The 14,148-nt window shown below is 45.6% G+C and overlaps 1 protein-coding gene across 1 annotated transcript in view; it reads left to right on the plus strand.

Annotated features, from left to right (window-relative positions):
• Positions 1-14,148, plus strand: part of PTPN1 (protein tyrosine phosphatase non-receptor type 1) — a 31,801-nt gene that overhangs the window by 12,393 nt on the left and 5,260 nt on the right. Inside the window, exons 2-4 of the mRNA XM_064730209.1 lie at positions 9,657-9,747; positions 11,990-12,090; positions 13,322-13,420. Coding sequence (XP_064586279.1) covers positions 9,657-9,747; positions 11,990-12,090; positions 13,322-13,420 — 291 coding nt within the window. The remainder of the gene's footprint in view (positions 1-9,656; positions 9,748-11,989; positions 12,091-13,321; positions 13,421-14,148) is intronic.

Genomic DNA, 14,148 nt, shown 5'->3' on the forward strand with positions numbered 1-14,148 from the left:
TCAATGATACCCATGTTATTACTTCTAAAAATTATATTGTTGTGTGTTTATCACCCTGACAATAAGCATTTTTAGTGAAACCAGTCCCTTACTTTTTAAATCAAACAAAGTGTTTGCAGTTCTGTGAGATATTGTGAAGATAGCTTCAAAATCACATTCTGAACTAGTTTCTTTTTTCTAATAAGCTTTGTTTGGAACTTTCTGCAAAGATTACTGGATAAGAAAAAGCATTCCTCAAAATCTGAGTGTACTGAATAGACCTACTTCATGCATAAATTTGTTCCTTTAAAAAAAATCAGTCTAATTTTAACATAGCATATGGCAAGCTGGTGTCTAAAACTGCTTCAACTGGCTGTTCTTTCTAAACGCATATATAACTCATTTAACTCCAGATAAGTATTAAAGAAAAACCACTGTAATTCCTGTTGGCTTCTGTGAACACCTATAGCTTGCTTACTCTATCCTATAAATTACAATAGATAAAATCTGAGTTTGGTTTTAGTCAGTGTTAGGGGTAGAAAATGAGGCTTACAAATTTACTCTGTTTTCACAAAATCCTGTTTCCATGATGGTAAGATACTCTCAAACCAAGAAAATAAAAATGAGGCAAACTCCAGAAGTTCTGATTCCTAGGTAGGAATCCTTTTGTTTCTGGCTTTGTGTCATCATGGAAAATACAGAAATACGCCACTGAGAGTAAATCTAGAAGTGCTTTTGTATTTACAAGGAGTTTCTCACCAGGAATACAAGAGGAATGCAGGATTCTCTGAATGGTGCTCCCTTCCAGGGCCAGTTCTTTTTTCCACAGTGCTCGTGATGGGGTAGGGGAGCTCATCTAAAGCTTTCTTGCCCTGCCTCCAGGAACCAGGGAAGAAAAAGAGCCTCCAGAGAGCCCAAACCAATAGCCCAGAGCAATGGCCTCCCTGCTGAAAGGAGAGCTCCAGAGCTGGCCCAGCACAGCCAGGGCTGCGCTCCTGAAATGGAAGTGGGGCACTGAGTGAGAAGCTGGGGAGTTGGGGCGTCCCAGCTGGGAGTGAATCGCTGGGAGAGCAGGAGCAGCGTCCCTGGGAGCAGCCAGGAGGTGTTGCCTGTCCTTGCCGGGGCTGCCTGGGGCACCACTCCTCAGCCAGGGCACCGGGGCTGTTGGGAGAGCGTGTGGAGATAAAATCCCTGCTCTAGAATGAGGTCTCATTCTCACTGAAACCCTGTGATGTTTTAGCAGTCCAAGAAGGCAGAGATGTTTATTTTGGAATGTAATGACAGCAACAAACTTGACATTAGGGTATTCAAAGGACAATAGCAGTGATGTGAAAAAACGTGTGGTATTTTGCTTTGTAAACTCTAGAAGTATGTTTTTGTAGCTCTGAGTCTCTGGTGAGCAAAGGATTATGTGTGTGCACGTTCTCACAACCAGCCCATGTTTTCCCTTTGCAGCAAATGCTGATGGTGTGTTACCAGCATAACAAAAAGGAATTTATGATAAGTCTTGGAGTGTAACAAAGTCTCCTGCTTCCCCTATTACTCACTGCCTTGCCTGTGGTTTTGGGAGGTGTTGTAAGGTGCCAAGTCAAGCTGTTGAATTTGTAAAGAGCTTGATAAGTAAATATGGGAAGTGTGGAGCTCTTTGACAGCTCAGATTTTTTGTTTTGAGGCACGTGTGGTTCTGTAAGGCCTCTCTGACACTGGTGAAGGTTTTGCTCTGACTTTGTCTCTGTGTAGACATCTCTGATTCCACCTAGTTTGTAATACTTATTTTGAGCACTCACCAGAATTTCTGAGCCCAGATTATTTCCTGTTTTCAAGTAGTAATGTAAACTTCTTTGGTCTTCATCACTGGTAACCCCTTTAATGTAGTCAGTGGCACCTTTCAGGAGAGGTGTCTGATTTCTTCTGTTGGAGCCCCCTCACCTCTCTGCGACAGAAATAGTGCTGCAGAATGGGCTGAGAAACATTGTCCTCAATGTTTGCTAAATCCAGGGTTAGAAATCCTTGTGACCTTATTCAGGGAATCACATGCCTTCCAGGGAATTGTCCTGGTGCTAAAGTATGGGTATAAAACCAAACTGAAAAAAAACCCCAACATCACCACTAGGAGACCATTTAAAAACCTTCTCTTTTTCTGACTTGTTAGGATTGTCTTGAGGATTAGAACTGCAGAATGTCCCAAAGCTTGACAAATAATTTATCTCTGCTGGGTAAGCAAAAATGATGGATTTAGGAGAGACAGTGACTGTAGTAGCTGGAAGTTTTAGGCACACCACGGGTGCTGCTCAGGCCTTGTGTATTTGTAGGTGCTGTACCTGTCCCTGAGGGAGTCACATCCTTGCTCCTGACTACACTCCCTGGTGCTTGGTGGCTGCTCCCTAATTAGTTTCAATTAGGGACGAAAGGGAAAGCTGGTGAGTTGGTGAGGCTGTGTTCCCAGGAAGGTGTGGCTGGTGTTGGGAGTGCTTTGGAAACGCTGGTGTTCTCCTCAGCTGTGTCCCAGCAGAGGCAGCCCGGGCTCAGCGCGGGCAGGGAGCAGGATGGTGTGGCAGTGTCTGTGCTGGCACCTCGGCTGTGTTCTGCTGCCATGGCTCCTTTCATAGCTCAGCACGAAGGTGGCTGGAGGCTTGCATGGGCTGTGTTGTGGCAATGGTGCTGGGGCTGCCCCTGGAGCTGCTCTCACTCTGCCTGAGTTTGGTTTTCTCTGTACCTTCTGCTCATGCTGTGCTAGGCTAGGAGCTCTCTCATATATGGTACCTTATATTGAAAATTATCTCAGCAAGGTTAAAGTCACTTGGGAATGGCAAATTGCCCTTTTTTATTTGATAGTTCTGGTATTTTAGCAAATTCTGCATGTCACAGATGAGCAGATTTCACTACTGGACTTGTCTCGTTATCTGTTATTGTGACCAGTATTTTTAAGATACCAATTGGTAACCTAGACGTGTTAAAGTCATGTAATCACCAAAAGGATTAAAAATAATGCTGTGGTAGTTCTGTATCTATGTGAGTTTAAACTGCTGATGAGACAACTACACAAATGTTGCCATTTCTTTTTTGAAAAATAAATCGAACATTGGCAATCTTATTTTGTTTCTTTAAAATATTTGTCCTGAGTGAAATGACTGCGGTGTTTGTTAAGCAGCTAAAGTGCTGTGCTGTTTGTTTGGCTTTTAGTCAACACACTTTCCAGGAAAAGGTGAAAGGACACAAACACCACAGACCAGTTTCGGTTGTAGCTCAGTGCATGTGAAGTGCACGTCTTAATCTAAAGTGAAGGCTTTTTTTAAAAACCTTCATTGAGGCTTAGTAAGAAGAGTGGAACCCCTAGGGCTGGTTGCTTTCAAACTCACTTGTGATATTACTCATGGAGTGCACAGAGCTTGTTCTGAGTGTGTGCTCCTGCTCCTTGCAGTGGGGCTGGCACAGGTCATTAGATGAGTGTGTTAATGATCTTCCCAACTGATTTAGGGGCCGTCAGCTGTGGCAGCAGGTCCAGTCCTAAGCAATGTCCTGGAATCTCTTCAGGCAGAAGGTGATAATGTCCTTCTCTGCTGGGACAGTACCTGGTTCTGCAGAGGCCTTTCAGGTTCCTCCTCAGCTGCAGGTAACACCAGATATTCTGCAAATTTGTATTCTTTCAGTGGGCGGCGTGCAGCATGCCCAACTGAATAGAAGAGCAGGATATGTTCAGAGCCAGGAGTCTTGGAGCAGATGCATACACTGGCATCAAAAATGGGAGAAAAGGAAAAAGAATCTGTAAAGATCTGTTCAGCTTTTAACTGGTAAGACCTTGAATGTTTTACCTAGTGAGGAAGCAAGACTTACATTTGATTATCTTATTTACTTATTAATCAAATTAGTTCATTTATCTCTTAAGATTACATGGTGGTAATGGATTACACAAGATTTGGGGAATGGTGATAATGGATGATGCAAGATTTGGGGGAGATAGTACAGTCTTGTTTTCTTAACATTAACTGAGGTTATCAGCACAGTATCTCTGAAAGAGAGTAGAGGGCTCTGAGTGAGTATGGGTAAAAATTCCGTGGTACATCATTCCATGGTTCATATTTCATGAAGCCAGAGATCCCCTTGAGAAACTGTAAGCTGTCTGCAGTGGGGGCATTTCTTGTCCTTTTGTTTCCAGCTTTAAACATGCCATTTGCAGCTTGTCTGAGTTCTAGGAAATGCCTTGGTTATGCAGCACATGGAAAGGTGTGAGAAGTGTTTCTTATCCTTAGTTCTAGCATTTGCAGCGTTCATGTCTTTTTTTTTTTTCTCCTTTGAAGCCTCCAAAGCCTTGGGTTTTGTTTGTGTTTTTTTGGTGGTAGCTCTGTAAAAGCTATAATGCTCTTAGATGGCTTGGGAGATGTCAGAATGAAAATATTAGGTATCTAGGAAAGCAGGACTGTTTATAACCACAGTTGTCAGTCTGTGAAGCCTGGAATGCCCTATGGGCCAGCAATGATACATTTTTAAACTCACACAAAACCATACTGCAAACAAATTAAGGTCTGGATTTGCTAGGCAGACTAAATTCCTTTAGGAGTTATGTGGATATCTGGTCTGTGGGATGCACCAGTCTATTTGAGATGAGGTTAAACCAGAACTCTTTATGTAGAGACCCCTAATGTTTGGGCAAATGAAGATGTGGATCTCCTTGCAGTGGTTACTTTTCTTACAGAAGAAGAGCAACTGAGTTAGAACGTCTTGACACTTTAATGAGAGTGTGGTTTATTTCCTGGCACTGACTTTGTTTGATGGTACAGATAGCAAAGCTTTGCTTTTGCACAGCAGCTGTCAAGAAAAAGCCATTTCACATTCTCAAACGTCTCTATCCTTCCAGTAATGTCCAAGATGCACTTCTGGAGCAGATTGAGTATCTGGGAGGAAAAATAGAGATGGATGTGGAGAAGAAGAGGGGAACTTGAGTTGTTTTCTTACGCTGACACTCCATTCAGTTGTTTCCTGTTTTGGCAGTGAGTACATGGCTACAAAACAGCAGAAGTAGAATGTTCCTGCCAGCAGCTCTGAACTTCTTCTGTTATGGGTCATAAATTTCAAGGACAAACTATATTTTGAACTTACTGAAATTTGAGAAGTCTCATGTAATTCTTTAACCTGATACTAGAGTTTAGCTCTTTGATTTCCCTGTGTGTGTTGCAACGCTCATAAGAACCAGAACTGAAAAATCAGTTTTTACCCATTGCAGATGACACTGAGGCAATCTGAGAATCGGAGCAGCTGGGCTGTGCGGTGTTGCTGTGGTTTATTGGCAGCAGTGCCCTCCTTCTGGGAACGTGCAAGAAAAATGCACTGGTGAAGTGTGGAAGTGGCACAAATCCGTGGCTTTGTCCCTTCTGGAGGCGCTGCCAGGCCCTGAGAGGCACTCAGGTGTTAGAGTGAGCACCCACAGCGTGCAGTTATCTCCCTGTGAAGTGGCTGCAGTGAGGGACTGCAGGGTTTGCTGTCAGGAGCCTCTCCAGCGAGGCGTCTTGGAGCTGGTCAGTGCAGAGACACAGTCTGGAATACCTGCTAGCTGTGATAAATACGGCCCTGGGAAAAATGAGCCCACTTTGCCACGTGTTGATGTGATTTAATGTGGCAGCCACGGCCAGTTTACATTCTGCTGGGGTTATTTCCGTGCTGCCAGCAGCTGACTGGTGTCACAAACCCTCTGATGGTCACGGCCGGCTCGTGGTGCCCGGCCAGTGCTGAACTAGCAGGGGGCTTTCTAGGAAACCGTGTTGCAAGTGTGGGATTTCTTATTTATTTATTTATTCTGACCTCCTGTAAAAGTGGTGTTGAACTTTAAACAAGCCTGTCCTTTCCTCTCTGTGCTGCTCAACCTCAGGAAGAAGCTTCACATAGCAGGCAATTGGTTTCTTTTTGTTTTTGAGGGAGATTAGTAAGCAAATCAACACTACCATATCTTAGTTGAAAGCAAAATTAGGAGACCAGATAAAATGTTTTTAAAGGGTATTAAAATCCACATTTATTTCACTTAGCTGGCTAAAGTTCTGCAGCTGCTTGTTAAGATTTATGTTGTGTGATGCAGCTGTCTGTTCATTTATCTGATCTTTAGATGACCTTCCTCTTATCTACGAGTTACATCCTCATTTCTTGTTCTTGCCCAAATACCCTGATGTAAAGCTTAATATAGGATAAGAAATCAAATCTTCCTTGTCAAGGTGGGCTACCTGAGCAGCTGTGTGTGCTTTATATCTTCATGAAGTTCTTTTGTTGGGGAGTGAGTTCAGGGTCTCGGGTTGCCCTCTCCCATGCTGAATCTGAAGACCTTTTCCCATTTGTGTAAAGTAGGTGTTTGTTGTGAATCTCTTGGTGCTTGCTGGTTTTCTTGTGCTCTTCTCTCCAGCTCTTTGCAACCTCATTGGATTTGTAGGGGTATTTCCATTCTGAAACCAGCATGAGTGACATCATGGGGAAAGAGCACCTTCCACTTTATTGTAACTTTTACTCTTCCACCTTTTCCAGCAGTATCATGTCATCATTTTCTTCAGTGGCAGCTTCAAGAGGAAACCTGTATTTTAGCTAAGATTACTTTTTTATGTAAGTCTTTATATATAATTTTCGTGAAGTGCTGTCCTTAGTGTGAGTGCCTCAGTAGATGGATTAGGAGCAATTCCGTAGCCCCTGATAAGATCTTGGCATTTGCTGCTTCCCGTAGGAGCAGAACTGCTAAAATGACAGTAAATTGTTATCTCTGAGTGCGATCTGCTCCAGGCTTTATGGTGCAATTAGATAGTGTGATCAAATTGAGCCCTGCTGCAAGGCTTCCTGGGAGTGGGTCTGGTGAAGCTGAAGACGTTGAGACTGCACCTTTAGTGTTGTTCTAAACACTGATACACAAATCTGCACAGTGTGCTTGAATGGCTGATGGCATGGCCACTCTCCCTGTGGTCTTACAGAATGTCTACTTGGGGATTTTGAGGTGCATCTTCTCTTTCTGAATCTCCTGCTGGCATCTGAGCAGGATGGGGAAAGTGAAGCCCAATGTGCTGCAGTGCTCAGGGCTCAGGAAGTTCCCGTTTGAAGAACAGGGCTCCAGCAGACTTCCTCTTTCCACCCCAAAGTATTGGGGGGACAGGGCTTAAAACCAGGAGATGAGTGCCATGAGGTGACTCATGCTCCAAACCCAAAGCATTTGACTTGGGAAAACTGACTTCAGTTCTAGCCCTTCCTCTTTAAAGTTTTATATTGCACGACCTTTTAAATGAAATGTCAAGCTTCCTTTTCGACAGACAGGATCTCTGCAGTGTGACTGGGTGTGATTCAAGAAGGTGTTTTGTAACTTCATGAATCCCTGCCTTCATCCACTACCTCCAGTTCTCGTGACATCTTGTGGCCTCAAGTTCCTCAGAGCACAATAATTCCCTGCTGTGAATGAGTCTGATTTCTCCAGCGTGGGGACCTCGTGGTGCTGTTTGGGCATGTTGTGAGCCTACCCTGCCAGCAGCTGGGTGGTGTCAGTGGTGATGTGGCTCCAGCAGTGTCACAAGGCCCCTGACGTGGCCACACAGCTCCTGTGGGCACTGGGCTGTTTCTCTCCAGCCGTGTTCTCTGTTGAAGGCAATTGCATTTCCACTACAGTCAGCTTCATATCCTGGAAGTGACCTTGGATGATAAATTTTCCTTGGTCACTTTAGATGTTCTAGCAACTTCCATATCCAAAAAAGCCCCCAACCAAAACTCCAAACCACTTTCTCCCCACTGCTGAGGAGAGTGTGCCCTGTGTGATGTGCAGGCATGCCTGCTCTCCAGGATTTTCCATTTTCCCGTGTTCCTCACGCTCAGCAGTGCAGTGCTGGCTGCTGGCTGGCTTTCCACACCAGGCAGAGCTTGCCTGTTGCCATGCTTCCATCCCTCTTTTGTTACCATCCCACCCCCAGCCCGTGGTTTTTCCTGTTTCTTGAAACATGCTCCAGAAATACACGGCTGGTTTTAAATAGTCTGTGACTTGTTTCTTTCCATTTTCTCTGTGCCTGTGGGAGTTCAGCATCTCTAGAACTCCGTTATTCTCCAAGTACCTTTAGGCACTGTGGCATCTTGAAAAAGATGATATTTGCTGGTGAGGTAATAGCCAGCTCTCTATTCCCTGCACAATTAATTGCCACTTTCAGTTCCTGATGTTGGTATTGGAATCTGTGGAACTCCTGGGGACTGGCAGTAGTTTGTGTGTGCACATACATGTGGATGCTTCAGTGTAGAATCTTTGTATTAGAGTTCCTTTGTATAATGCCAATTTGTAAAGAAGCATTTGATTTATTTAGTTTTAAGAGAAGGGACAGGTTTTTTTCAAATCTGTTAATGCTGTGAAATGAAACTGTGTATTAGTGCTGCTGCTAAAATAGCCCAGTATTTACAGGAAAACTCCTTAGGGATCTTGGTTTGGTTTGCATTTTGATGCTTTTATAATATGAATCCTGTGGGGGGAAGTTGTGTTGGTGTTGGGGATTTTCAACACACATTTGGGAAATGTGGTTAGTGATCTAGAAAACCATTTTTCCTAGTTCCCTGTTTTTTTTCTCTTGTTAATCCTGTACAATCAGTATGGAAGAATAAATCCCTGTAAAGCACAAAGTCACTAACCTAGTGTCAGAGACAAATTTGTGAAAACACCCATTTTAGCTGCCTCGTGTTTGAGATATTAGACTGTGGCAGTCCAGATCATATTCTCCAGACTGCATTCTTCATAAGCAGAAATACTGGCAGCCATGTGTTCAGTTATAAAAAGCTGGCAGCTGATGTCAGCCCTTATTTCAGGTTTGGAATACTGTGCTAATTTTGGGCAGGTTTATGTAAATCAGAACTCTTCTCCTGACATGTAGCATTCAGGGTAAATTGGTACATACCTGAGTAATGCAGCACAAGAGATAAACAGGTAATGTGCTGCAGTAGATGGCCCACTTGAAAAAGTCTTGATTCTTTGTATGCAGAACTGTGCTTACACAGTATTTATTTACAATGTGAAATTCTGTTTCAGCAAATTGGAACTAATGTCCAAGGACAGCAGAATTCTTTTTATTTTAACTTCTGAGATGGTCTCAGATAGCTGAGCTATTATATGCACCTGGAAGAGCCCATCTGAGAGAGCCCTGGTGATCTGTTGGAGGCGCTGCATCTGCTTTAGCTGAGCACAGCTGACTTTGCCCCTGCAGCTCTGTGACCTGGTGCTGATAACTCAGGATGTTGGTGAAAGGGGTCTTAGACAAATCACTCTGTGTGTGTGTGATGCCAAGGGGGGCAGACAAGTTCTTTTCTGTCACAGTGAATGTTTTCACTGTGCTGAGTCAGAAGCAGGGTTGATATTTCCACTGATGCTGCAAAGAAGGGCTTAAAGCAGTTTATGTGGAAGTGCTTTGGGACAGAGACCCTGCTCCTTCAGGAGCTGAAAGGCATCATGTCTGGTGAATGTTGTGCTGCTTTATTATGCAAACTAATAATATTTTAATAAATAATGTTAGTGTTGCATTCTGAGAAATTTAAACTCGATTCTTAATTGGAGGCCCAAAGTGCTTTCTGTCCAGAATTCCCTCACATGAAGATGTGAAGTCAGATGGGTATTGGCCTTAAAATAGCCAATGGTATGAAATTAGATGGATTCATACGTAACAGGGTTTGCTTGTTTTTTTTTTTTTTTGTTGCAGGACATCAAGCATGAAGCCAGTGATTTTCCATGTAAAGTGGCCAAACATCCCAGAAACAAGAATAGAAATAGGTACAGAGATGTCAGCCCCTGTAAGTACACTTGCTTTTCCATTGTTTGTAAGACTGTTGGCTTCTAATGACTTCCCACAGCTGAATGCTCATTGTAAGGACAAGATTCTGTTAGGTGGATAAGCACCCAGGACAACTCTTTGTTATTATATTTATTTATTTATTTATGACTGGTGTCACAGGATGCTTTTATATCCACAGGGTTATACAAGAGCAGCACACAGCAGAGTCTGAATTTGTGGGCAGAAATCTGAAGAGGGGAACTTGCTTTGCCATTGAGAATGGTGGCTGGAGTAGCATTTCTGAGGTTGCAGGGGTGGTTCCTGTGCAGCTCCCGCCCAGCAGAGCTCCTGCCAGGCAGCACAGGTGGCACAGTGCCTCTCTGGGAGCAGGCTGGCACAGAACTCTGCCAGAGACAGAGCTGAGCTCCTTGGAGCAGAGCAGGAGCTCAGGGGATGGGCAGGTGCCCAGCTGCTGTGCCAGGCCAGGTGCCCAGCTGTGTCCCAGGCCAGGTTCCCAGCTGTGTGCCAGGGCAGGTACCCAGCTGCTGTCCCAGGGCAGGTGCCCAGCTGCTGTGCCAGGGCAGGTGCCCAGCTGTGTGCCAGGCCGGGTGCCCAGCTGCTGTCCCAGGCCGGGTGCCCAGCTGTGTCCCAGGGCAGGTGCCCAGCTGTGTGCCAGGGCAGGTGCCCAGCTGTGTCCCAGGGCAGGTGCCCAGCTGTGTGCCAGGCCAGGTGCCCAGCTGTGTCCCAGGGCAGATCCCCAGCTGTGTGCCAGGGCAGATCCCCAACCGTGTCCCAGGCCAGGTGCCCAGCTGCTGTGCCAGGCCAGGTGCCCAGCTGTGTCCCAGGGCAGGTGCCCAGCTGTGTGCCAGGCCGGGTGCCCAGCTGTGTCCAGGACAGATCCCCAGCTGTGTCCAGGGCAGATCCCCAGCTGTGTCCCAGGCCGGGTGCCCAGCTGTGTCCCAGGCCTGGTGCCCAGCTGTGTCCCAGGGCGGGTGCCCAGCTGTGTGCCAGGCCGGGTGCCCAGCTGTGTCCAGGACAGATCCCCAGCTGTGTCCAGGGCAGATCCCCAGCTGTGTGCCAGGGTGGGTGCCCGGCTGTGTCCCAGGGCAGGTGCCCAGCTGTGTCCCAGGCTGGTACCCAGCTGCTGTGCCAGGGCAGATGCCCAGCTGTGTCCCAGGGCAGGTGCCCAGCTGCTGTGCCAGGGCAGGTGCCCAGCTGCTGTGCCAGGGCAGGTGCCCAGCTGCTGTGCCAGGGTGGGTGCCCAGCTGTGTCCCAGGCTGGGTGCCCAGCTGTGTCCCAGGCCAGGTGCCCAGCTGTGTCCCAGGCCAGGTGCCCAGCTGTGTCCCAGGGCAGGTGCCCAGCTGCTGTGCCAGGCCAGGTGCCCAGCTGTGTGCCAGGCCAGGTGCCCAGCTGTGTCCCAGGGCAGATCCCCAGCTGTGTCCCAGGGTGGGTGCCCAGCTGTGTCCCAGGCCAGGTGCCCAGCTGTGTCCCAGGGCAGGTGCCCAGCTGTGTGCCAGGGCAGGTGCTGCTCTGGGGCACAGAACTTCTGCCTTGGTGCTTAAAGCTCCTGAAGCCTTTGGGGCAGTTAACCAGAACAGTAATGCTTTACTGTAATTGCTTTACTAAGCAGTTCTAATGTTTGAGGTTGTGAGTAACAAATTCCTTCTTGCCTTTAGATAATCCTGTTCCCAGCCTGTTTGCTTTCTTGCAAAATGTGGGAACTCTTGTGTGTATTGAGTTTTTTAGTTGGTGGTTTGGTTTCTTTAGTCCCAAGTGGAGCAAGTGACTAACAAAAGAGCAAATAGTTTACATTTGCTGTATTTCTTGAATTTTGATCATTTTTTCTGTACATGAAAGGGTGGTCAGGTTGGGAACAGTAGCTAAATACCTATAAGAATAAAAGATCTCTGTCCTGTTTTCCCAATATATGTTTGGACAAACCTTTAACAACCTTGAACAAGCTGTATTTGAATGTTTAAGCTGGAAAGATAAGCAGTTGTGTAATTAGATTTATTTAAAACCAGCAACTTGCTAACTGAAGGGATAGGTCAGTGTGCTGTGGTCTGCAGATTGCAGTGGGGATGATTTCAGGTGCCTCACCTTGCAGTGTGCCCCTGGAGTGAGGTGGGAGCTGCTCCTGCTCTGAGGGGCTGTTCCAGTGGGCACTGCCCAGCCCAGCTCAGCGTGTGACCCCCCTGCTGATGAGGATGTGCCTGCACTGTTCCATACTCATTAACCTGTGCTTTCTAATTGTGCTGCAGTTGATCACAGTCGAATTAAGCTAAACCAAGGTGACAATGACTATATCAATGCTAGTTTGATAAAAATGGAAGAGGCCCAAAGGAGCTACATCCTTACCCAGGTAATTGCTGGCAGTGGATTATAAAAGTATTATGGTGGCTGGGGTTGTTTTTCATGGATTTTCTATTTGTTTTCTTTATTGTAAAGCTACTTAAGTGCATACAAACATCTGTGTGTGTATAAAAGTCACTGCTTTTCCCTGAATCTGTCAATTCCCCACCTACCTGTATAACAAATTAAAAGTACCCACATGCCCTGTTGTCTTATTCTGAGAGCCAGCAACTGTGCCAGGCTTCTTGTTTGTGCTAAATGTTCATTTCCCTGGAGACTGTCCTGATCTCTAATCTTGGCTCTTTTTTTACCCCTTCCTCCCACGCTTTAGATAAAGGTAGGCTGGGATTAATATTTTCAAGTGACAGCTCTTCCTTCCTGTTTCTAAAGAACAGAGATAAATCTTCTCAGGAAGAAATGGGCAGAGCAGTGTGCGATGTGAAAATGGTCCTTTGAGCACAGCTGCCATGCCCTGCCTCAGGATGGGGGTGGATCCCAGGGGTGAGCTCTGGGGGGAACAGTCAGAGGTGCTGTGACTGATCCTGGTTTCTGTCCTGATGCACATTTAATGGCTTTATTTACATCCAGTCATTCTTCCCGAGGAGCTGCTGTTCTGTTTGAGCACAGGAGTGGATCAAACCCAAGCTTCAGAGCAATAGCTTCAGAGTAGAAAATAGCAAAGGAACATAGCAGAAGTAGGAAGTTATAAGGAAATCTAGTTTGGGAATAGATAGTCTTTAAAAGGAGCCACTGTTTCATTCCGTCCCAAGGCAAATCTGTGAAGATTGTGGAAAACCATATAATTTGTTACTGATTTTGCATCTTTTCAGTCTTTTGGATGTTTTAGTCAAGTAATTTTCAAGTATCATGAGTAAGGATGAAGGATTATAGAGCAGTGTGACACAGATGTTATTTTTGCTTTCAGTCAGTGGGGTTTATTTCCCCATGACCTTTGTGTATCTTTCCTAAGAAAATGCAGCACTTTTCACTCCCAGTTCTGTTCTCACAATGAGACTGTGTCTCTCTTCCTCTTATGTATGGGGGGAAAAGATTAACCATGCTTTCATGGGTAAATTCATAGCATGAAACTTAAAGCCATCTCACTGCATTTTTTTACAGTTTTAAATGAGAAGTTGCTTGTTACTTTGAATCTATTGCCTTGTGCAGGGACTGTTACTGGGGAAGAATGCCCTGACATTTACAGAAAATAATGCTTATTTCTGGTGATTCTGTCTCTGCAGGGACCTTTGCCAAATACTTGTGGTCACTTTTGGGAGATGGTTTGGGAACAGAAAAGCCGTGGTGTTGTCATGTTGAACAGAGTGATGGAAAAGGGATCCGTAAGTACTCACCCAGTTCTAGCTGTGTGTTCAGCACATTTATGGTTTTCTGTAATAAAAAACCCAAGTAAAACCAACCCAAGGAATGGGATGGGATGACTGCAAGTAGTTTTGTCTAAGAAATTGTACCTGGAATTGAATACTTGGTGAACTGATCCTGCTGCAGTCAGAAAATCGCTGGGTTTGTAATTGTGGGGCTTAATTTCTTGTGAATTTGGCCAAAATAAAACACAAACACACCGTGACTGCACACAAATGGAAGTCTCTGCTGCTCACCAGGGGCTCTGCAGTTGTTCTCGCTGTGCACAGACTGCACCTCTCAGGGCTCTGCAGGGTGAAAAGTGGCTTTGCAGTGGCGAGAGAAGCTCTGGGGCTTCAGGGCTCCATCACACACTGAGCCCCGAGGCACTCTGTCCCCTCCAGTGTCACTGTTGCACACAATGAAGTATAATCACGTGCAAAGACGTTTTGGAGGAGGGCAGTGAGGGTGTTGGGTATCCACCAGTGATAACTGGGTGGTACATGCTTTTGCATCATCAGGAAAACATTCCCAATAATCAGGAAAATTCTTGGGCAATGAGCTGTGCTTTAATAAACTACAGTCTGGAATTTTCAGTGTTTTGCTGGGTTTTTTACTGCAAGTGAAATTTAATCTTCAAAAGAGATGCGGTAACCAAATTTTACAATAGTTTCTTCCTTTCCAACCATTCCTGCTCCGTCTCTGCACT

This window comes from Zonotrichia leucophrys, chromosome 20 (genome assembly GCF_028769735.1).
Source record: "Zonotrichia leucophrys gambelii isolate GWCS_2022_RI chromosome 20, RI_Zleu_2.0, whole genome shotgun sequence".
Lineage (NCBI taxonomy): Eukaryota > Metazoa > Chordata > Aves > Passeriformes > Passerellidae > Zonotrichia > Zonotrichia leucophrys.